This window comes from Thermoascus crustaceus (assembly GCF_041956765.1).
Source record: "Thermoascus crustaceus strain CBS 181.67 unplaced genomic scaffold VTN00scaffold_1, whole genome shotgun sequence".
Taxonomy (NCBI): domain Eukaryota; kingdom Fungi; phylum Ascomycota; class Eurotiomycetes; order Eurotiales; family Thermoascaceae; genus Thermoascus; species Thermoascus crustaceus.
In genome coordinates, this window is record NW_027192527.1 from 20,579 (window position 1) to 42,866 (window position 22,288).

General features: G+C 51.0%; 10 protein-coding genes across 10 annotated transcripts; 3 read left to right on the forward strand and 7 right to left on the reverse strand.

Annotated features, from left to right (window-relative positions):
- Positions 1 to 291: 291 nt before the first annotated feature.
- VTN00DRAFT_8 (uncharacterized protein) lies at positions 292 to 747 on the reverse strand (the record flags this gene model as incomplete). Its single annotated transcript, XM_069434804.1, has 1 exon — positions 292 to 747. One exon carries the CDS (start codon positions 745 to 747, stop codon positions 292 to 294), a length of 456 nt encoding a protein of 151 aa, XP_069290716.1.
- An 871-nt stretch (positions 748 to 1,618) lies between these two features.
- On the reverse strand, positions 1,619 to 3,894 carry VTN00DRAFT_9 (uncharacterized protein; the record flags this gene model as incomplete). Its single annotated transcript, XM_069435910.1, has 9 exons — positions 1,619 to 1,870; positions 1,923 to 2,199; positions 2,255 to 2,483; positions 2,551 to 2,822; positions 2,878 to 2,981; positions 3,042 to 3,157; positions 3,219 to 3,257; positions 3,309 to 3,438; positions 3,508 to 3,894. The coding sequence occupies 9 exons, from the start codon at positions 3,892 to 3,894 to the stop codon at positions 1,619 to 1,621; spliced, it is 1,806 nt and encodes a 601-aa protein (XP_069290717.1).
- A 305-nt stretch (positions 3,895 to 4,199) lies between these two features.
- VTN00DRAFT_10 (uncharacterized protein) lies at positions 4,200 to 6,767 on the forward strand (the record flags this gene model as incomplete). The annotated part of the gene is made up of 11 exons (XM_069426606.1): positions 4,200 to 4,331; positions 4,437 to 4,705; positions 4,764 to 4,899; positions 4,956 to 5,094; positions 5,146 to 5,184; positions 5,274 to 5,359; positions 5,411 to 5,514; positions 5,565 to 6,071; positions 6,122 to 6,221; positions 6,272 to 6,439; positions 6,501 to 6,767. 11 exons carry the CDS (start codon positions 4,200 to 4,202, stop codon positions 6,765 to 6,767), a joined length of 1,947 nt encoding a protein of 648 aa, XP_069290718.1.
- Positions 6,768 to 7,729: 962 nt separating this feature from the next.
- VTN00DRAFT_11 (uncharacterized protein) lies at positions 7,730 to 8,155 on the reverse strand (the record flags this gene model as incomplete). The annotated part of the gene is made up of 2 exons (XM_069427169.1): positions 7,730 to 7,954; positions 8,027 to 8,155. The coding sequence occupies 2 exons, from the start codon at positions 8,153 to 8,155 to the stop codon at positions 7,730 to 7,732; spliced, it is 354 nt and encodes a 117-aa protein (XP_069290719.1).
- Positions 8,156 to 9,223: 1,068 nt separating this feature from the next.
- On the reverse strand, positions 9,224 to 10,447 carry VTN00DRAFT_12 (uncharacterized protein; the record flags this gene model as incomplete). Its single annotated transcript, XM_069427280.1, has 1 exon — positions 9,224 to 10,447. One exon carries the CDS (start codon positions 10,445 to 10,447, stop codon positions 9,224 to 9,226), a length of 1,224 nt encoding a protein of 407 aa, XP_069290720.1.
- A 313-nt stretch (positions 10,448 to 10,760) lies between these two features.
- VTN00DRAFT_13 (uncharacterized protein) lies at positions 10,761 to 11,310 on the reverse strand (the record flags this gene model as incomplete). The annotated part of the gene is made up of 2 exons (XM_069427391.1): positions 10,761 to 11,140; positions 11,226 to 11,310. 2 exons carry the CDS (start codon positions 11,308 to 11,310, stop codon positions 10,761 to 10,763), a joined length of 465 nt encoding a protein of 154 aa, XP_069290721.1.
- Positions 11,311 to 12,170: 860 nt separating this feature from the next.
- Positions 12,171 to 16,084, reverse strand: VTN00DRAFT_14 (uncharacterized protein; the record flags this gene model as incomplete). Its single annotated transcript, XM_069427502.1, has 9 exons — positions 12,171 to 12,862; positions 12,919 to 12,952; positions 13,012 to 13,133; positions 13,208 to 13,255; positions 13,316 to 13,375; positions 13,426 to 13,608; positions 13,668 to 14,043; positions 14,103 to 14,883; positions 14,937 to 16,084. The coding sequence occupies 9 exons, from the start codon at positions 16,082 to 16,084 to the stop codon at positions 12,171 to 12,173; spliced, it is 3,444 nt and encodes a 1,147-aa protein (XP_069290722.1).
- A 1,805-nt stretch (positions 16,085 to 17,889) lies between these two features.
- Positions 17,890 to 19,121, forward strand: VTN00DRAFT_15 (uncharacterized protein; the record flags this gene model as incomplete). Its single annotated transcript, XM_069427613.1, has 3 exons — positions 17,890 to 17,943; positions 18,039 to 18,921; positions 19,006 to 19,121. The coding sequence occupies 3 exons, from the start codon at positions 17,890 to 17,892 to the stop codon at positions 19,119 to 19,121; spliced, it is 1,053 nt and encodes a 350-aa protein (XP_069290723.1).
- Positions 19,122 to 20,027: 906 nt separating this feature from the next.
- Positions 20,028 to 21,411, forward strand: VTN00DRAFT_16 (uncharacterized protein; the record flags this gene model as incomplete). The annotated part of the gene is made up of 4 exons (XM_069427724.1): positions 20,028 to 20,128; positions 20,221 to 20,408; positions 20,472 to 21,231; positions 21,306 to 21,411. The coding sequence occupies 4 exons, from the start codon at positions 20,028 to 20,030 to the stop codon at positions 21,409 to 21,411; spliced, it is 1,155 nt and encodes a 384-aa protein (XP_069290724.1).
- Positions 21,412 to 21,465: 54 nt separating this feature from the next.
- Positions 21,466 to 22,231, reverse strand: VTN00DRAFT_17 (uncharacterized protein; the record flags this gene model as incomplete). The annotated part of the gene is made up of 3 exons (XM_069427835.1): positions 21,466 to 21,577; positions 21,708 to 22,054; positions 22,157 to 22,231. 3 exons carry the CDS (start codon positions 22,229 to 22,231, stop codon positions 21,466 to 21,468), a joined length of 534 nt encoding a protein of 177 aa, XP_069290725.1.
- Between the last annotated feature and the right edge of the window lie 57 nt (positions 22,232 to 22,288).

Sequence of the window (22,288 nt, forward strand, 5' to 3'; positions counted from 1 at the left end):
GAGGTACGGGGATCCAACCGGTCTTAGATCATCTTCGATTCCTGTCAAGTTAGACCGTCAAACAGGTCCATGAATGGATATATCTTTCTTGACATCTAAACTTGCTGGTAAAGGAAGTCTTGTAAAAACAGTCTTTCCCGTCATCTATTTGCTAGATACCTGTCAATATAAGAACTTCTCGCAAAATATGTCATTGTAACACAGCCGCCAATCCAGACAACGATCCTTCTTCCCAGAAATGCTCAGATACAACCAAAGACGGCAATCTTTCCAGATCCATCTCCCATCTCCCTACAAACTCGGCCTCTCACCCGCCGACGCCCGTCTCAAAACCTCCACCAACACCGACAGAGCATCCGATGGCATATCGACAACCCTCCACGCAACATACCCATCCGGCCTAACAAGCGAAGCCCCCGTCTCCTCAACCCCAAACGCATTCCGAAACGCATGCGCATCCTCAGGAACTTTCACATCGACGCCCACATGGATATGCTTCGCTCGGACAGTGACTTCGCGACTCTCCTTCGCCTGGGCGAGGAGGTCGCCCCAGGTGGCGGTCTCGGAAAAGAGCGTCCACTCGCTCTGGAGGAGGTGGAGGATCGAGATCGACTTGCCGTCCTGGAGGACGTGGAGGTCTGGTGCGCGGGTTCCGGGATGGCCGGTCCATTTCTCGGGGCGCATCGCGGGGGGACGGTCCTCGGTGGTGTTGAGGACGGCGCTGGATTTGTATCGGTTGGACTCCATGGAGCTGTCATCAATGGTGCAGTCTCAGCCAGTCTCTGTCTCCAGAATGTGTTCTTCGATGTCTGCAGGAGCGGAAATTTAGTGTTGGAAGCTTCGAGCTCGTGGATGGCCGGAAGTTTAAAAGTGGATGAAATCGAGCAGAACATAAAGTTGCCATGCCAGACAGATATTATGTGCATCTGTTACCGCGTCTACTCGGTACTTCATACAAAAAAAAGTTTGATATAGTCGAAGTAATCTTTTTCTTTCTAAATGCCTTCCTATGCAATATATACATGTTCTGTCTGTGATCTGTTCCATGACACTTCAACCTACCAACGGAGACAGTCAACGCAATCTACATAGTACAATATGTATTATATACAGACATGGAGCATGTCCATTCTTCTCGCAGGATAATATTAAGATAAAAGCGCACGCACGAGATTCTCAATCGATCAATCCATTGCCATTGACTGAAGAAACAATCTATCCTCATTGTGATTGGCGAGTGGAGCGGAAACAGTCTCCGAAAGCTATGCGGAACCCATTACCGATATGACGAGTAGGTGAGCTTTAAGAACAGTTAGAGAAATCGTCTGATATCATGTACTAGCCACGTCCGTCAACTTTACACTTACAATTACGCACTACGATACTCGATGATTTCCGTATATATTTTTTGAATTATGTCTACAGTTACCGGAGTACACATCTTCAACTGTCATTTTAAATATTTCCAGATTATATATATTTGGAAGAATGTGCATGTCTCACAATCTATAATCACAGTCTTGTGTGCCGATGGTGTTACACCGTAGATCCAATGGCACCCCAAGTCAGTGGAAGTCTTTATTTTGATGTAGTTGACTGTTAGTTAAACAGTCGTAATTCAATTGCGAAGTGAGTAGACCCTCGCTTCATATGGCCTCAGTATGGTCCGACGCTGCAGCTTATCCTCATAGACATGATAGTTTGCTATCACCATGACGGCAAGATCAATGTCAATCTCAGGAGGTATGCAATATTCCACCTCTTCCGCCGTGAAATTACAGAAGACGATGCTGCGCCAGGGTCCCTGCGTCCGGAGGAACGAATATATCTTGGGATCCTCGGGGTTGATGGGCACGTAGGCGCCGTAGAACTTTGTGCTTCTGTTAGTAGATACTTGGCGCTCATCAGATCGGAAAACATACCAGCAAAGGATGTTGCTTTCTCATATGGAGCATCCTCCGGAAGTAATTAAGAACAGAATCCGGGTCACGTCTTTGCGTGATGACGTTAATATCGGCATAGCCGTCGTTCAGCTTAAGCCATGGCTTGACAGTAGGACCGGTAAAGCCTGAATTCGGAGTCGTATCCCAGTGCATGGGCGTGCGCGCATTATCCCGGCCTTTCTTCTTGATAGCATACATGACGTCGGACATGTCTGGCTCCTTTGATGGATCTTCCCTTTTTCTCCGGTCGTATTCTCTAGACGAGCATGAGCACAGAAACGAGCGGACATTGAGGGGATATGAATACATACTGCTTGTAGTATCTCTGGGTTTCGACATCTTTGTAGTCTTCAAGGCTCCAATTCTGGGGATGTGGAACCCCGAGTTCTTGCCCTTGGTATAAGAACGGAGTTCCTCTCAACGACAACAAAAATGTCGCTAACATCTTGGCGCATGTTGCACGGTATCTCGGATCCTCTGTGCCAAAACGCGATATGCATCTTGGTTGATCATGGTTTTCCATATAAAGGGAACTCCACCCTGGAATAATCACTAAGTCAGTTTTCATGCCGCCTCGGGAATATGGAGGGTCTCGAGATCATCTCACCGTGGTTCCCTAGCATGTGTTGCTGCCAAATCCTCAGAACTCGTTCGAGTTCCGGAAGTTCCCACTTTCTAAGCTTCCATTTGTCGCCATCCTGACCGTCTAAATCCATATGATGAAATTGAAAGACCATCGACAGCTCCCGGCGATCTTTTCCGACATACTCGCTCGCCTCAAACTCTGCCACGCCGCAGGGCATCTCTCCGACCGTACAGCAATTGTACTTGCTAAGAACCTTCATGTTCATTTCGTGTAAGTATTTATGGATGTTCGGGCTGTCTTCTGTTACCGGATGTCCAAATTATATATACAATTTGGGGAGATCATTACCCATTCGTGAACAGCTCTATGGCCGGTTGCTCCCTCTTGTCTGGATTCTTTATTGGAGCGTCGGGAAGCCCGGGGGTTTTGGAAACAAGGTTTATGACATCGAACTAGGATTTGAAGGCAAGGATTAGCTGCAAGCAGAGTGAAGAGGACTACTTCCAACGTACACGAAAGCCATCAGTACCCTTCTGTGCCCAGAAGTCTATGGTATCATAGACGGCTTCACGAACCGCCAGTGTATCCCAATTGAGGTCTGGCTGAGACGACGAGAAAAGGTGTAAATCTGCAAACATTAGTTTCTGGCCTACTTCGTCGAAGCCATGTAGGTATGACAGCCAACATACACCATTCGTCAGTTTTCTCATCGTAAGTCCATGCCGGGCCTGATGTATCATCAGCAAGTCTCAGTTGATATTCTGACAGAATATGCAAACCTCCAAATAAGCTCTCCCAGTTATTTGGTGGTAAGCGCTCTCCATTCTTTCCCGTCTGTCCCTTCCTCCAGAAATACCAATCCCTCTTCGGATTGTCCTTGCTTGACTTTGACTCAAGGAACCATGAATGCTGCGTGTTGTTAGCAGACCCCCTCACTTTCAGCATCAAAAATGGACTTAAACACTAGAACTGACGGACCTGAGAACTAGTATGATTGAAAACCATGTCCATCATTAATTTCATACCCTTCTTATGTATTTCGTTGCAGAGTTCATCCCACGCCACCATGTCCCCAAAGAGTGGGTTGATCCTCTTGTAGTCCGATATATCGTAACCTTGATCTTCCAGCGGGGACTCATATATGGGCGTTAACCAAAGCATATCAGCCCCAAGGTCTTTCAGGTAGTCCAGACGCTTGATGATGCCCCGGAGGTCTCCGATCCCGTCGTCATTGCTGTCCTGAAACGACTGCACGTAGATCTCGTATATCACAATCTCCCGCCACCATGCTCGGTCGAAGTCCAACACAAGGGGCTGGTAAGGATTGGCGGCTGTAGTGTTCTTGTAAGGGTTGATACTGGCCATAGCGCGTTCAGGCTGAGACGGACTGCGGAAACACCTGCGTGTACTATAGACAAAGGGTGAAGGTTTATTGTACAAATGCGATATATTTCTGTACGGCTTTAGGGCTTGGATAGGGCTCGGTGGTCGTAACCCGCTGTACAAGAGTCTCTGAAGCGTCGAATTCCTCATGGAGAGCATTCTGGAGAATGCGATCTCAAGAAAACCTAGGGATTCCTCTGCTTAAGGAGGACAAGGCCTTCCTGACACTCCGCACGACGTAGCTATGACTTCGGCCTTGTGAGCCAATTATGATCGTTGACCGCCACATGGCTTCCGGGATGGAATTGTCCTCCGAGGGCCGTGGGATGACATCGAATGATCCCGAGATGATCTCAAGAAACCCAGACGATGAACGCTGGAACGGCCACTGGGAAGAGTCGATCTTATCGTCCAGGCCGGTATGATCCGGGAAGAATCCAGCACATTAGAAATTGGCTTCTCCTGAATCCCAGCGACAAGGATGTTGGTGATAGTAACTGCATTTACCCGCCGGCGCTGGTCAGGAACAAACGTCCAATGGGATGGATCGCACAGAGGTGAAACGCCAGGCAGAGTCCCCAGAAGTGGAAAAGGAACATGAAGTTGTGAAGAACCTGCGTTGGTGGCAGCGGGCAACGGTTTATCAGGTTCTCGTCCCAAGCTTCAAGGATACAAATGGCGACGGAAGGGGCGACTTGCAGGGGGTCCTCGACAACCTGGACTACTTTGTCGACTTGGGGGTTGACATCGTCTGGCTCTCCCCGATCTTCGAGTCGCCGATGTACGACATGGGGTAAGCAAGCCATAATGCATGTTGAGCAATGTTGCAGCGAAAGCTGACAGCGGAACAGGTATGATATCAGCGACTACTGGAATATAAACCCCCTTTATGGGACGCTGGAAGACGTCTATCGTCTCGTGAAGAAGGCCCACGAGAAAGGACTGAAACTTATCCTTGACATTGCCCTCAACCACACCTCTAAAGAAGTGAGCGCTGCGAGGAATAGGCTTTGATTCAGGAACTGACAATATGCTGCATGCAGCACGAATGGTTCCAAACGTCTCGCGTATCACGGCGCGACCCCAACGGACCCAAGAGAAACTGGTATATATGGAGGCCACCAAAATACGATTCTGAAGGGAATAAAGTCCCACCAAATAACTGGGAGAGTGCATTTGGAGGTTTTTAGTACCAATGCCCCCACATTTGGTCGATACTGACTGGCAACCCAGGTTCTGCGTGGGAATATGATGAAGACGCAGAGGAGTACTGTAAGTTGAAATCGCAGAAGCCTCAAATCTTCACAAAAATAGTAAACTGACTCAAGAAGATTTACATCTCTTCGGTGACAAGCAGCCAGATCTCAACTGGGAATGCGCCGAGCTCCGTCAAGAGATATATAAGATGCTTCGTTGGTGGTTGGACAAAGGTATTGATGGCTTCCGGGTAAGTGATAGCAGCGCCTGCGTCTAAAAGGCACTAACAAGCGTGTTTGAGCTCGACTGCATGAATTTAATCTCGAAGACGCCTGGCCTGCCGGATGCCCCAGTTACCAAGCCCGACTCTCCATTCCAGCCAGCCAATTGCCTATTTGCAAATGGGTGAGTGCTTAGGTAGACGTTCTCTTCGATGCCTAGCTGACATCTCTTAGTCCCAATGTCCACAAGCACTTGAAAGAGATGTGCCAAAATGTCTTTTCAAAGTACGACGTGGTGACTATCGGGGAGATGTCCTGCGGCATCACCCCAGCTCAGGCAATCGAATACGTCTCGCTGAACAAACCGTGTCCGGAGCTGAATCTCATCATTCAGTTCCAGCACGTCGAGCTCGATTGCTATGACGGGGACAAGTGGCTACTCCGCGAGTGGGAGCTTCCGGAGCTGAAGCAGATCATCACAGAGTGGCAGAACACCATGATCAACAACAACGGTTGGAACACGCTCTGGTGTGAAAACCACGACCAACCGAGAGGGATCTCGAGATTCACAACCTCCAACCCCAGATTTCGAGCCTTGTGCGCGAAACTCCTCGCCACATGGCTGTTCACGCTACAAGGGACCCCTTTCATCTATCAGGGACAGGAACTGGGGATGATAAACCCGGGTTGCTTTTCCGAAGAGATGAACAAAGATATCGAGACCATCATGTTCTGGAATTCGTGAGTGCAAGATAGTCAAACAAGAGTTCCTCCGCTAAATATTTATCCAGTGCATCCAAAGCAGCCAGGGACGGCAGTCCTCAACGGGCAGAAAATGCCAAACGAGCCATCCTACAGAAAGGGCGAGACAACACCCGCGTGCCAATCCCGGTTAGTTAGACATTATAGACATTGAAAGAAAACGTACTTATATCTTTTAGTGGAGCGATGGCCCCCATGGGGGCTTCACCGATCCCACAGCGAAACCATGGATCCCTCCCTGCCCCGATGGCAACGAGTGGTGTCTGGAGAATCAGCAGAAGGCATCCGATTCCGTCTTGTCCTTCTATCACAACGTGATCAGATTGCGGAAGTTCCACCCTACTCTGGTAAGCGGTTCCCTCAAAATCAACATACATCTTCTTTTTAATCGACGTTTTTCCTTTCCAGTTATACGGCTCCTACGAATGTCTCGACCCCGAAAATCCACGCACATGGTCCTACACCCGCCGATCCAAGCACGCCTGCTACCTGGTGATTCTCAATTTCTCGTGCGACGCCGTCTCGTGCTCGTACACGAAGGAAGGCCTGACGCTGCAGGGCGCGAGGATGCTGATATGCAACTACAATACGAAGACCGAGTCCATCGAGGAGCCGTTGGTGCTGCGGCCGTACGAGGGAAGGCTTTACAAGCTGAAGGTGTTTGAATCGGATTAGCTAGTAATACCAAAATACAGAAATATAGAATTGGTTGAGGTTTTTCTTGATCTACGGGCTATACAACTGCTCAAACGTGACCGATCACCCTCGTTGCGCCATGACAGGATGGTATCTTATAGGAAATGTGCTATATCTGGCGCTGATGGCTGCAACCAGACGTCTAGACACTTTTTATGACTGAGTAGTTTAACCATGACATGGTATTATTGCCCACCTCGCCTACGAGAACACAAGGGCGGTGCGCTTAGAGAATTGCTTGAAGCCTAGAGCTGCCTCTCTCAAACATCTCTCTCTAGATCCAGAGGGCCTGTTCCTCAGGGATCTGCTCAACTGAGAGCCAGCTCTAATGCCTACCTAATGTTCAGCTCTGGAGAGTCAGTTAGTATGGAGTAGTAATGACAAAATATAGACTGTCCGGCAGGCATCTGTGCATGCTGAATGGTCAAAATAGTATGTAAAATGCATCGAATGGGTTAAACCCTTCAGAATCTAGTGTTCTGAGAGCAGAATGCTTGTCGGCCGCCTGATCTTTTCTTTTAGAGGTTTTGCCTATTTATTTGTATTAGATCTGACCACCTTTGGTTCGGCTCTACGGCCTTCTGAATGGCTGAAAAAGGGTAGTGAAGAGTACCTGTTCTGCTGGCCGTGTTAGAGAGATTACATAGAAGGTAGTAAACTTTGTTTTTTTTTTTTTTTTTTTTTGTCTCAGTCATATACAATAGATTAGGTAGATACACAACGTAGCACGTAACTTCATTCTCTCATAACAGCTGTTATCCGTTATCCTGCCTGGCTAAAATTGAACATTGTCACATCTCACTCTCCCAGCCCATGACAGAAGAGACCGGCTAGATCCTCCATTCCCGTTCATAACTCCCAAAAAAGTCGACATAAACAAAAACCCGCACAGAGATTAAAACCCTCACCAACCTACCCCACTCCCCCGACTCACATCTACCTCAATGCCGATGTCCAGGCAACGAATCTACCAAAATACTATCCTTCAACAACGCCGTTATCAAATTACTCCCCTCCACATGCCCCTTCGGCCTGGACGTCTCCGCCAGCGGATGCGGGTTGATGCTGGGAGTCGCGAAGTGCGGAGTGATCTGGGGCGCGGAGTGGTCGAAGTTGTCGAGGTCGTTGAGGTTCTCGAGGTTGGGTTGGACGGGTGTTGGAATGGGCTGGTATATCGTCAGTTTATCATCCAAAGTATTAAATGTATTCGGGTTTGGTGGGAAAGGGTTGAGACTGACCATACTCGGCGTCTTCAGATCCCCGAGGTACTCCAGCTCCGGGGGGATCGGGATCGGGGACGCGATGATCGAGGGCGCGAGGAGGAGCGAAAGAGGAAGTGAGATGAGTAGGGCGTTTGGGGATGGCATTTCGAATTTTCTTTTTTTTCCTTTCGATTCAATAGGTAGAAGGAGTGACTTGAGCAGATGTTGAAGTGAGCGGATTGAAGTAAGTAGCTTCGTCCTGGACTCAGTGAAAGAAGCGCGATTTCAGCATATGAATATCCCATCTCGCAGCAAAGGAGAAGATCAGGGAACTAAGCGCAACTCCCCCCTTCCCATCTCCCTGTGACAAAGTACTGTACAACAAAGGGCGAAAGGGATAAAAAACCGAAGGCAAAGGAAAAGAGGCTGGCTTGGCGATGATTCAAAACCACACATCGAATCGCAGCATGTTACAGTTCGGATCCATTCACGAGGTGGGATCCGGCGTCTCGCAGCAAGGGGGGTGAGAGGCTTGTCCTTAGCCTATGTCAGGAATGTAGAATGTAGAACGGATCATAATACACTTCCAGACATGCACAACGGGACACGAGGAGCGCTGATTATACTCCGCACGAGGGTCTGTCTGCACGTTGAACGGCGCATAGGGCTACAGAACGCAGACCCATCTGACGCTATCTGAATTATTTCTTTGGCCTGCATTCGGCCGCGAATACATCCATTTTCCATGGTGCATTTGTAGCTACCAAGCCAGGTGACCCGGTAATCTCCAGACAGGAGAACAAGGCGGTTGCAGCACACATCTAAAGAAAAAAAACGAACACATCAACCTCATCTGAACTATAGCATTTATCATTGATTCATCGTTGATCATCCAGATACATCACATTCTTGTCGATATCGTCAAGTAGAGTCGCATAATAGAGAAAAAAAATCCCCTATTGCTTCGGCAGCCACAACGCCCACCAGAATACAATCTCGTGTAAGTAGTAGTAATGTGATAATTTTGTAACATGAAAATAAAGCCAAAGTAAAACTTCATCCCCGATTTCGGTTTGTAAAGCGGCCGTCGTGAGATAGATAGAAAGGCGTGGAGTAAGAAATAAAACAGAGCGAGAGACGTCATATGATCACGCTCAGGGTATCAACAAAACATGACACGAAATCGTAGGGAGAAAATATTTTCTCTCAAAGTCCAAGATCAGATCGACCGTCTTATTCGTAGTCCTCCAGATCCATCGATTCGATCTCCACGCGCGTCCCCAGCGCCTCGCGGCCCTCCTTGATCATGGCCTTGAGCTGCTCGTTCAAGCGGCGGATGCTGGCGTCCTCCTCGCGCTCCAGGCGGCGCACTTTGGCAGCGTAGCGCTGGGCTTCGCTCGACGCTGAGCTGGATCTCTGATGCTTCGGCGGTGTTGGGTTCGTCGGCCTGGCGGTCGAGAAGACCGGACGCTTGTTGCCCAGGCGCGGCGGAACGGCGGAACGGCGGCGGAAGGTGGCTGCGGTGGTCCTGCGCGGGACTCTGCGGGCGGCGTAGGCGGCGGACGGACTTGTTTCACGGTTCTCATCGTCGTGGTGCACGAGCACCCAGCTGTTGCGGAGGTCACTGTTGGTGTTCATGTTGCTGTCGCGGTCTTGGTCCTCAGGAAACTGGCCCGGGATAGGTGTAATGTCTCTGACACGAGGTGCGAAGACGCCATCCTGGTCGACGCCAGCAGGCTTGGACGCAGACTGCCAGACGCTCTGGCTCGGGCTCTGATTCTGGCTCTGGTCGGGGGTTGGTGGAGCGTCGGGCCTCATCATGTATCCGCGGCCACCGCCCGCGTAGAAGCCTCGAAAGGCACCGGACCAGCAGAAATCCCAGACCTTGCCGACGACGTTGAACACGGCGCGTCCCCAGCTGGAGGCAGGGGTGGTGGTGCTGGCAGTAGTACTCTTCTCTCCATCTCCATCCCCATCTTCATCTCCCTCTTCTACACCGATATCTGACGTCCGACGTGGGCGTTTCCGACTGGGCGTGTTCGCGGAAGGCAGCGAGTCGACGCTCGCGTCAAGCGACATGGCATCACGGGCAGCAGCATCACGATATCGATTTGGACGGTAGTCCAGCTCAGCGGCATCTCGAGTGGCCTGACCCAGGCCCAGAGTGATGGTATCCTGATCCTCGCGCAGCCTGTAGTCGGTTCTCACGAGCGGAGCCGGGCTGGCGGACTTTTCATTTAGTAGATTGTCCCAATCCGACTCTCTCCGATGACCATCTGTATCCCATCCGTACCTTTCTTTCTCCTGGCTATCGAAACGGAAGCGCTTCCTCGAGAGCGACCGGGACAGAGACGACGAGGCGCTGGGCGAGTGCGGGAGCTGGAAGAGCTGCGAAGGCGCACCGGCGAGGTCGAGCTTGGGGGGAACGGGCGAGTTGAAGAGGAATGAACCGGGCATGATATCGCTGTCACCTCCCTTTCCTTGTTGCATATGAGTTCGTTTTTCTTTTTTTTCTTTCTTCTCTGTCGAGTTCGTCGTGCGCTTGCCTGCTCCGTCCGGGCAGACTTTGAACGATGTTGCGGTGAGGCGGGGCTGCCTGAGCAACGCAACGCGTGTTATACCGGAGGCTGGTCATCTCTACGTGTACAGCCGTGCTGTAAGTTCGGCATAAAGCATAAACAGCGTACCGATCCATCTCCCTACATCCGAGTCCTCGTATGTACATATCCGTAGAAACATCATATATTATCCTCCCATCCGGCTGCTTCAGCTACAGCTTCTGGCTCGTCCAGCTCATCCCAGCCTTCTCCAGGCCCTCCTCACCGTCAACCAGGACACACCACCCCTCACCACCCCGTCCACCATCCCCAGCGACAACAGCCTCGAAGTTCTTGCGCGCGTAGTCGAGCACGGCGTCATCAAAGGCGCCCGGCTGCAGCCAGACGGCCGGCACCCCAACAGCGCGAGCCTCCTCGAGCACCTGGCGCGTCACGGCGGGCGGCGTGACGACGGACAGCGACGTCTGCGAGGGCGACGGCAGAGACGACGGGGAGGCGACGGTGTCGTAGGCCTTGGAGGGCAGCGAGATGGAGGGCGCGCGGGGGTTGATGGGCGTGACGGGCAGCGAGTGCTGGTGGTACCACGCGAGTACTGACGTTAGTTTGTTAGTTACCTAGTCTATATCCATCTTCTTTTGAAGATCACCCCGAAGAGGAGAGAGAGGAGGAACACGAACGTCTATAGCCAAACTTGCTAGGATCATTGCTGGCGCCCGCGACGGCGAAGCGCGGAGACGAGAAGAAGCGCTGCACAGCGTCCATGGTGTTCCGCAGACAGTGATTTGGTGGTGGATAGATCCGGTGGATGATGGTACTCCGGGAGAGCCAGAGGAAAAGACATCCGCAGGGATAGGATATATGCTCACTATATAAGCTCCCTTCCAGCGGACGCTGTCGTGATCTACGATATAAGCTCGATATCACAGACGATCACAGCCAAGAACACCTCCCCACCAGCGCAACCCTCAGCTCTACTTTCCTTTCCCCCGGATTTTCTGATATATCGATTTTCTTTATTTTCTTGACCCGCCCTTCGCCCCCGCGCTTCACCACACCGTGCTCGCCTTCCCGGCCTCCAGCCTCCTCACCATTGACCTGGGATCTGCAGATCATCCCATCCATAAATAACAATAAGTGCGCTTGTGATCTTCAACTAGACAAGATCTGCAGCAGAATTTTTTTTTCCTTGTGGGGTTTCCAAAAATGTAAAAAGAAATATAAACTTCAATAAGTCGATGAACCATCGCAGTGAAGCGATGATGATTCGATATCTCATGCACACCCAACTTAATGCTGAATACAGGCGGATCTGATATAGACTACCTAGTATTAGGGGTCTCATGGAACATCTGGTTCTTCAATCTATCTACCTATTGCCCACACGTGGCTATACATGCAGTCTCTTCGTGGGCCAAAAATAGACTAACAAGATAAAACAAGCAAAACACGCTCAAAAACTGGCGAAAAATGACACAGTATCCACCTCATCCATACCCCCTATAATAATATACGGCTGACACGAAGTAAATGGAAGGGTATCATCAAACAGCACGTGCTGGCAGGCGTTGTGGGAGAATCAATCCTAGGTTTCCTTCTTTCGGTCCTTCGACTTGTCCGCTTTATTAGTGAGACTTGTCCTTCCCCTTTCCCTTGGATTTCTTCGCCTTTCGCTTTCTCTTCTCATCCTTCGAGTCATCCAGATCAAGTCCAGAGTCCTCCGGGACTGATGAATCGCCAGAAGAAGACTCTGAATCCGTATCCGAGGAAGAAGATGATGATCGATCGTCTGATTCATCAGGAAACTTGATCCCGGGAAGTGCTTTGGCATCCCACCTCATACGATCTCTCATAGCAATGGTCGATTCATCGTGGCCGCCATGGGTTACGTTGAGATAATGGTCAAACTGCTTGGAAGCTTTGGCGAACTTGACAAAATGCTTCTCCGATAGCACGAGCGGTTTGTTCTCGTCATCATTATTTCTCGCGTCGAATTCGGCCAATGCGATGGCCGTCTGGAAGGCGTTCCTGATCTGTCTGCCGTTCCAGCGGAGCGGCTTGTGAAACTGTTTGGCGAATTCGAGGATCCGCTTTTCTTTGACCACGATCTCCGGCTGTCCCTCTTGTCTACGCTTTTCATTGAGAGCTGCAGTCCGTCGCAGGTTCATCTTCCAGAGTTGCATCGTCTGCTTCTTACCCAAGGGAGGATAATACAGACTCAGGTGTATCCGTGAACGAAAGGCATCATCAAATGCACCGATCCTGTTCGTTGTAAGGAACAGGATCCCGGAATAGTACTCGAGAATCCGTAGGAATACTGCAACATCGTTAGAAAGGTGGTGCCCTATCTGGGGAAGAAGTGTCTGGCATTACCTGATACAAGTCCATTTCGTTTAATGTCATGCTTCTGTTCTGGGTCAGCAATTTCTTCTTCCATCGATTGTACACACTGGAGGTTTAGCTTACGTTGCGCTTCGCCAAGAAGACATCGGCCTCATCGAGCAACAGGACACATCCCCACTTGTTTGCGAGCGTAAAGTACTTCTCCAAATTTCTCTCCGCCTGATCGGGATCGTAGCCAATATCGCCTACGGTCATCAGCATCTATTTTGGTGCCCACTGCCCATCAACTTGAAGGGGCTTTCATATGTATTGGGCTTACCGCAACTGATCGGGAAAAGAGGACGTCGAGTATACTCAGCGACACACTCTGCATAGCATATGGTTAGTGACCTGATAGATTGATTTATAAGCGTTGATGACGACTTACCTGCCGTTAAAGTCTTTCCGACGCCGGGAGCGCCATGCAAGAGGATGATACATCCTCGTCCTGATGAACATATCAGTATAAGTCAACAGAAACATGATGCAATGTTATACCTTTCCCACGAACAAGGTCCACCTCATGACTACCTATCGGGGTTCCCCAAGCTGACGATGTACCCCTTGCATGGGTTTCCACTAAAGCTTGGAGCAGTTCCTTGTATCCTTCTGGAAGAACGAGATCATCAAAGCCGTTCAGTTGGGGTGTCGCCGGCGTAAGCATAGTGAGATCGAGTTCCACTGTATCTTAATTTAGCATCAAAAACTCAGCCTTGAGGTTTGACTTGCCCGGGACTCACCCCATTTCCGATTCCGCAAAGCAAATCCGTACACCACGCCCGGGAGCAGCATGATGTGGTTATGCTCCTCCATTTTCCTCTTGAGGCGCTCGATCTTATCATTTGCTCCTGATTCTATCCTTTCATAGTGGTCTAGCATGTATTTCAGTCCTGGGACTATGTCCGTAACTTGACTCCTCTGGTACAGCACATAGCCATCGTTATCGCAACATTCACTGAAGCGACGACGCAGACTTCCGCAGGTAGCCTTTCTCATTTCACATTGTTCTCCAGGATCTCTTCTGATATTGGAAGTGGTGGGAAGGCAAAACCGTGGAATCAGTCCTTCGTTGTGCTGGTAAGCGAGCGCAAAATCGACAATGACCGGGCTGTTTATCTATGGCTTGTGAGCAAAAGACAGTTTCAACCCCAAAAGAGCCATTCTGTTCTACACACCTCTTCAGGGTTCTCTCCAACTGTTAACCCCTCGTAAAGACTGTGGGATACCTCGGAAAGCTCGATGAATTTGCGGCCCCTATCAATCAAGAATTCCTCGAGAGTATTTCCGTCTTCCCCGGATTCATGTGTGCCGAATCTCAATGGATAAACCTCTAGCGAGGTGATCGCTACTTCGCCTTCGAATGGTTTGAGTGAAAACCTGTCGGCCACGCAGTCGTACTTGCTTCCGCTGTAGTCAAGGTAGTAGCAGTCAATCTCCAGAGGACTGTACTTGTCGTTCCGCAGGACTGGCGATTGAAAGCCTCTGACGATTGGAGCAGTTTTGTGTCCCGGAAGTTTTCTTCCGCCAACCGTTGCAACGACTCGATACGCTTGCGGTGTCTCTCGCCCAGAAGTGGTATGTACTTCTTCATCCATTTGGATCTCGAGACCGTTCCTTCTTGAGGGACAGTAGATTGTCTCGCCAATGTCAAATATCATCCAGAGATCCTCAAATGCGATGGTGGTACGCTTAACGGTCTGGTATTCCTCGTACTTGTTCAATTCCTTTCCAAGGTATACATCCATGAATTCAACCAACAGTCGAAAGTGCTCCAACGCATCCTTTGTCTCAAAAGGCTCCGTTGGTTGTCCATCATCTGTCGAGTTTTCCGGGTTTGCTGAGAAACTGCCGTTATCGATGTCTTCGTTTGCCTTCTCTTCTTCCGTCTCGTCGTGTACTAGTTCAGGGACGTCTTCGGTGAAATCATGCGATGAAAATTGCAAGCGCCCCGAGTTTCTGCAGAAATGCGTGTCAGCAGGTTAAACTAGGAGTTCTGAGAAAAAGCGTACCCAAATTTCTCTTCCAGTTTCCAAAGTTGATCCCGAACGATATTGGCATTTCGTATCAGCAACCGGAACGGCCTTGCAATATGGATCAAACATGCCTCATGTAGGGTATAATTGATCTTCTTCTCCAGGAATTTGGCTATCGGCTCGGAATCTATACGGATCTCGATGATGTCGATTAAATTGGGATCCGGCCTGGCGTCCTCACCAGACAAGGCGCGTACGTTACCCTCCTTCTGTTTTCGAGAGTGGAGGACCCTGAGAACGTGAGACTTGCAGTTCAATTCAAAAAACTCTTCTGACTGTTTTTCGTCGTCAAATGAAAAGAATTTTATTTCGGGCCCGAAGGGTTGATCGTCAGGCTTGGTCTCTTCTTCGGGGTTCTCTTGTTCCTTTTCCTCCTCCTCTTCCTCTTTTCCGTTCAACTGTTCCGTCTCCTTTTCTCTTGCATCCCTCTCGTCTCTCCATCGTTTCTCTGACTCTAGTTGCTCGATCCGATCCTCCAACGCTTGAAGACAGCGGACGAGGCTTTTGACCAATTCAGGCGCACTTCCCTTCGGCGCCTTGGCCCCTTTCTCTTCTCTCTGCAATTGCTTGGCGTATGCGTCGTAGAGAACAGCGAATTTCGATTTAGTTGAAACTCTATCTTCCTCATCTTCTTCACCGTGGTCGTCATCATCATCATCGTAGGCATCGTCGTCCCGGTCATTATCGTCATTATTATCGTTTACTTCATGGTCATCATGTTCCTCGTCTGGCTTGATTTCCTTTTCTGCGGGTTCTTCCTCTTTCTTCGCCGGTGTCGCCTCTGCCTCTTCCCGACGCTCTGTCCCAGTCTCTGTCTTGTCGTCGCCAATATCCGCTGCAGCCGCCTCGGGGTTGGACGGACTCACAGATGGTGCAGGAGTGCATTTGTCACTCTTTACCGCGCTTTCTGCGTTGCTGTTGGAATCAATACTGGGTTGCTGAACTGGCAGCGGCTCGGTTGCAACTTCTTTGTTTTTCGGCTCTTTGCGATCCGGGACATTCACGGCATTCTCTGAAGCCTTTTGGACTGTCGGCCTTGGTGAGCTGAGTCCGAGAATGCTTTTCATCCAACCAGGCTTCGATGGAGGAGAACCTGGAGAACTGTCTTTGGGGTTCGCGGCCATTTTCCTATCAATTCCCAGCTCTTTCTGTAGACTGTTCAGCCCGGACCACATTGAATAAATCGTGAGGTTTTAACGGGTTTCCGCCTATATGTTGCGTTTCGCGGCGTTCTGATGTTGAGATGCGGGGGCATTTCCAGCCTCCTCAGTCGTCGCGGCATGCTCGATACTAGCACTGATCTCCGGCCAACGCACCAGCTCTGCTGGGGCAGGCAGAAAAGTAACAGAAGAGCCTGTGTGGCCACGTCCATCGTGCTCAAAATTGCGAAGGACTGGACTGGAAGAAACGTGGTGCCGTACGACTCGGAATATGCGAGGGACCAACGCATATTCCGTATCAAGACATGACGACGCCCTTATCGTCCAGTTCGCCTGCTAACTTCGAGGCGTGTGCTCCTTCAATAGGTCAAGGCGTGTTCGTGGCTCCATGCTGCAATTTTTAGCTTGCACTGAAGTGGGCTTTTGAACTGGCCTAAGCCCTTAGAAGTGGGGGAGCAGATGAGATGTTCGCACGCCATATCTTTTCATCCAGGTCAACGGGCAACTACCTAGGCAACAGCAAAAGGGCGACGATCGCAAATGAATCCGACGATGCCGGACCTCCTTTTGACCGTCAGGATTTCTTATCGCACGCTGTATCGTCATGATGTGCCAAAATGAGCCTTGCCGCCGGTTTGTCGCCGGAAAGCACAAACCCCGCCCAGTCAGGCTTCAGCGAGTAATAGCATCGACCTCTTCTCCATCCTGGATAGGGATTCGTTCGAAAATCTCCAGCTATTATGATATCCAGCCTCTAGTTGGTCACAAGAACAAAAAAACATTCTGCACAGCGGTGGGAATTCGTAATGGCACATAGCCAGATGACGAGTCGGCCTAAGGCCTTAACAAATAGTACTGCTGAGGAAGCTCAAGCAGATGACGCCTTGAGTCCCGCCATTGCATGACCAATTTGCCCGAATTTGTCCCACGAGATCGATTCATCACCAAATGGTATTTTTAGAATTAATTCAATCCTTTTCTCTGAATTTGAGCACTAACAATACTTACCTAGCAACACTACAAAGAGTCGACGGACAAGATGAAGTAGTTCAAGGCCATCACCCAACAGTTCCAAAAGAACACCCGGACAAGAACTTATACAGGAAGCTAGAAGTGGAGTTGAAAAGACCCGCAAAGCTTTACGACGGACGGTGTAGTGGGGATTGCGCGCATGATACCAGAAAAGCAGAGGTTTCGAGGAGATCGGCAGCTGTATGAGTGGGTAGCTTTCGAAATTCCTAGGTTCAACATTCGAAGTAGATAGAAAACATTGCAATTCTTGCAGTCGACATGTAGAAAGATGTCAATCTCAGCTGCTTCCTTCAGAGTCTCACGTCCTACAAAGTAGCATGTACTGTAAGCGGACACTGAGATTTATATTTGAAGCCCCTCCTCTTATGACCATACCTCAATCCATCGACTTTTCTGCCGTTATCGTACAGACCAATACCTCTTCTTTGTTATTTTCCAATCTTCTCGTGGTTCAATCTCAATATCACCACAGCATGAGGGGCGGAAGTTCGTCCCGAGGCAGCGCCAGAGGAGCGTGACGTCAAGCGGCGGGCGGATCTTATCGCTTATCGCGATAGTTCCCGACTCCCCTCCACCTGGTATACATCTCACCAAGATAGAGTGTCTGGATGGTCTAGATGGGATGAGAGGGTCTACTGTTTTCTTCTTTTGTTTCGACTGATCATCCCGTTCGGTCCCTTGGTTGTCGTGCGTAACGTCGATCGGAGTCTCATCTCAGCACGCACCGTTGAGTTGACATGGCAGCCAGCAATGGAGAGGGACGGTTGAATCTGTATTCCCTCCCCAATGAGGTATACTTCCACTCTGTTTCCTTTCCTTTCCTTCTTTATTTCCTTTATAAATTATACAAACGTCATATTCAAATCAAAGCTAACCAACCACGCAGGTCCTCGTCCAGATCCTCACCCCCTTCTCCACCCGCGCCCTCCTCCCCCTCACGGCCGTCTCGCACCGCTTCCTCGCCCTCGTCCTGCGCATCCTGCACTACCGTCTTCTCATTGCTGCCTCTCTCAAGGACTACAAGCTCATGCTGGAATGCTTCCACCCGAGCTCGAAACTCACCGAGCCCCACGTCTTCTGCACGTACCTCGGCACGCCCGGGCTGAGCGACAAGTATGACGGGATAGGTTCCCTGTACGAGGATACTCAGGTGGCGGAACGGCTGGGACTGCTGAGCTCGCTGTACTCGCGATTCAGACCGATCCCGCGTGCAGACGAGGGGAATAATAATAATGGCCGGCGCTTCTTTCCCACGGGGACGGGGACCATGGTGGGCATTGCTGGTGCAGGTCCTGAGGAAGAGCTAGAGGTACTGGAGGAGAAGACACCGCAATTCGTCCGGCGCAGCGTACACCTCGAGAGCTCGGAGGACTTTTCGCAGCTCTGCACGGTGGTGAATCTCGTCAAGGTCATACCGAACAGTAACCTTCTGCTCAGCGCGGTGACCGTGGAGGACGGGATCATCCGCATATGGAGAGACTGGCTGGAGGAGCAGGCGCAGTTGGGGATCATCAACGATGCCCAGCGGAGGATCGATGCCGTCGCGAACGCCACTCGAGAGGATAGTATCCCTTCCGACGCAGGTGCGGGTAGCCGGCCGCTGGCTGGTGGACGACGACGGGAAGAAGAGAGCGGAATTCTCTGGGTCGATACAAGGAAGAATGTTGGTCTCAAGTTCCGAGTCAGGGAGAAGAGATGGCATCGGGACATGCCGGTTCTGATGTATCGCGACGAAGGACCCGCAGTCACTTATGAGGTTGATATTGAAGGTACGTACGTTTGTTCCGTCTGGGTTTCCACATGCCTATCCGATGACTGTTGAATACCAACCTTCTAAATGATGTTTTATATAGAATTGCGCATACGTACGACCCGTCTGCTCCTGACCGTGGAGAAGTCCATCCAGGAACAGCAGAACTATTCGAGAGCGGTGGTCTTTGGCGCCGTCCAACCACGCGGCCTTATGTAAATTTCACTATTTTTAATTACATATTACTTCTGCTCTCATGATAACGGGATAGATCGTTCGTTGCGGGCTATCTCCTACTGCCATAGTTATAGAAGCCTAAAGGAGAACATGCACCAATTAAGAGCAGTGCAAATCAATGTCATAATTCGTCTCTCGACAGAAATTATTTCTCGAGACACTGTTGCTGCATTTTGGATCATTACGTGGTTCTAATTTGACAGTCCCGAATCATAAAACCGCATTTATATGCATAGATGTCGACTGGGTGTCTGCGGAATACAAGGGCACCAGGATCCAGACGATATTCTTCATCAGGCATGAAGAAGGGCTATCAAGAATGGTCAAGTCGTCAAAGAGGATTCACCCGTAAAAGATGGCTAAATACCTTTAGCGATTGCCTTTACTTTCAGCCATAAAATGTCTACTTGGATTTTCCTGAAATATGAGGCAGCCCCAATATGCGATATCTGATATCCCAGGCCACGGGGATAGCGGATTCTGCTGTTGTATACCAGATCTGATCTCTTGGCACGATTTGACTTGCATGTAGATGCGCACTACTATTCTCGATTATACCACTACCGGAAGAGTTGATTCGACGCGAAGAGCTCTTTGTGGCTAATCAAAAAGGCCATCGAATCGAAGGATGGAAATATCTCGGACGTCCCCCGCTGCCCCGCGTGAGCCGTCGGTCTTGTTCTCCCCGACCCGCGTGCGGAATGCGACCTTGAAACGGTTGCGGATTTCGTTTTCTGCGACCCCTCTCTGTGTACATATATCCGCTCTCGTTTTTCTCTGTTTTGCTGATACCCTCTGTTCTCTTTGTTTGTCATCTTCTACGTGTTGAACCGGCGTGTCTGTCTCTGCTGCAGAGGACTCGATTTTACATAACTCCGCACTCGAACAATGGTGGAAAGCATCCTCGACGACATCTCTCACCGGCGATACAACCCCCTCCGGGGGTCCTACATCCTGGTGTCCCCGCACAGGACCAAGCGGCCTTGGCAGTAAGCCCAGTCCCTTGCATAGGTGACAAGAGTTCGATGTTCTTTGTTTCGTTGCTCTGGACCGCAGATGGAGTACTGAATGTTGTGTAAAGAGGACAGCAGGAGAGTCCGTCCAAGACGACCCTCCCCACCTACGATCCATCGTGCTATCTCTGTCCCGGGAATAAGCGCGCCCAGGGAGACGTCAATCCGAAGTACGAGAAGACGTTTGTCTTCGTGAATGACTACAGTGCGGTCAAGGAGGAGCAGGCGGCGTATCAGCCTGAGAGTGAAGATGGGAGTGCGTAGTTCGAGCTGGTTACATTGTGGGATATACATGCATGCTGACTTGCAGCGTCTTCAGGCCTCGAGTCGCTCTTCCTCAAGGCGGAACCCGTCACGGGCAAATGCTACGTGCTGACCTTCTCCGCCGCGCACAACCTCACCCTCGCGGACCTCACGCCGGCGGAGATCCTGCCCGTCGTGAACGCGTGGACGGATATCTACACGGCGCACCTGTCGCCCGAGTCGCCGCTCACCGCAGTCGCCTCTCCGATCCCCTCTGACTCCCCCGCCGCGGACCTCGGAAAGCCCGTGGAGCAGTACCGGTACATGCAGATCTTCGAGAACAAGGGCGCCGCGATGGGCTGCTCGAACCCGCACCCGCACGGCCAGATCTGGACGACCAGCACCCTGCCCGAGGAGCCGACGATGGAGCTGGCGCAGCTGCAGAAGTACCGGCGGGAACACGGCGGGCGGCACATGCTGGAGGACTACGCCGCCCTCGAGAGCAAGAAGCAGGAGCGGGTCGTGTTCGAGAACGACGCATTCCTGGTGCTGTGCCCGTGGTGGGCGACGTGGCCGTTCGAGACGATGATCGTGAGCAAGAAGCACAGGCGCGCGCTGGTCGACCTCAGCGGCGACGAGAAGCGGCAGCTGGCCGAGGCCCTGTCGGACATCACGCGGCGCTACGACAACCTGTTCGAGACGCACTTCCCGTACAGCATGGGCGTGCACCAGGCGCCGCTGGCGGGGACGCCGGAGGAGATCGAGGCGTCGCATCTGCACCTGCACTTCTACCCGCCGCTGCTGCGGAGCGCGACGGTGCGGAAGTTCCTGGTGGGGTATGTTTCTCTTTCAACACATTCCATAAGACATCATTTTTTTTTCGCGGGATAGTACTTGCTGACTCGCACAGGTACGAGATGATGGCGGAGCCGCAGCGCGACATCACGCCGGAGCAGGCGGCCGCGAGACTTCGGAATTGCGGCGGGGAGCTGTACCGGAAGAAGCTGGGCGAGTGAACGAGGATATAGAGTGGGTAGACTGGCGCGACAGGGAGGTTGACATGACGCATGCTATTCTTGTTGGGTTGGTTGAAACAGCGTTGATGACATGACGGTAGATATGACTGAGAAACAATATCCCGCGGAGCATAACATCCCATTTCCGTGACAGTCATTGCGGCTACTGTACATTACAGAACACAGTCATTAGATGGCGGTGCATGTATGTATTCCGTATAAACACACGTATGCTCATGACTATCCCATCCTATCCATATGACACAACATAGATCCCAGCCTACAGACCAAGATACCACCCCCTCTGCGTAACCATCCACGCCAGCGTCGACGACGCAACAACAAGCGGCGCAACGAACCGTCCCTGCAGCCTCGCGGACCCAAACACCAACCACTCAGACACGAAGTGCGCCAGGGCGATGCCGTACGTCCACAGCGCGAGGTCGTACGCGACGGGCTGGGTGATGTGGTAGGCGGCGTAGGCGCGCACGACGGCGGAGAGGAAGGTCCAGGTGCCGAAGGTGCGGGCGGAGAGGGGGTTGGCGGGCGATGGCGATGATGGGGAGGAGGAGGCGTAGAGCTGGCGGGCGTAGTCGAGGGAGCGGTAGGATTGGACGCTGTTGGCGGTGGAGATGATGGCGACCTGGACGGACGGACACGAGTTAGACAGGTCACAATGGTATAAATATATATCTATTTATGTCTTTGTTTCCGTGTTGATAAAAAAGCGCTGGGGAAGAAGTACCAGGAAGAGCCACTTGGGCAGATACCCGTCGTGGGGCGGGAGGTAGGCGGTCACGGCAGGGGGCAGGAGGTCCATTGTTAAGCTGTAGATCTATAGATATGTAGAGGAGACACGGCAATTGACGGGTACGAA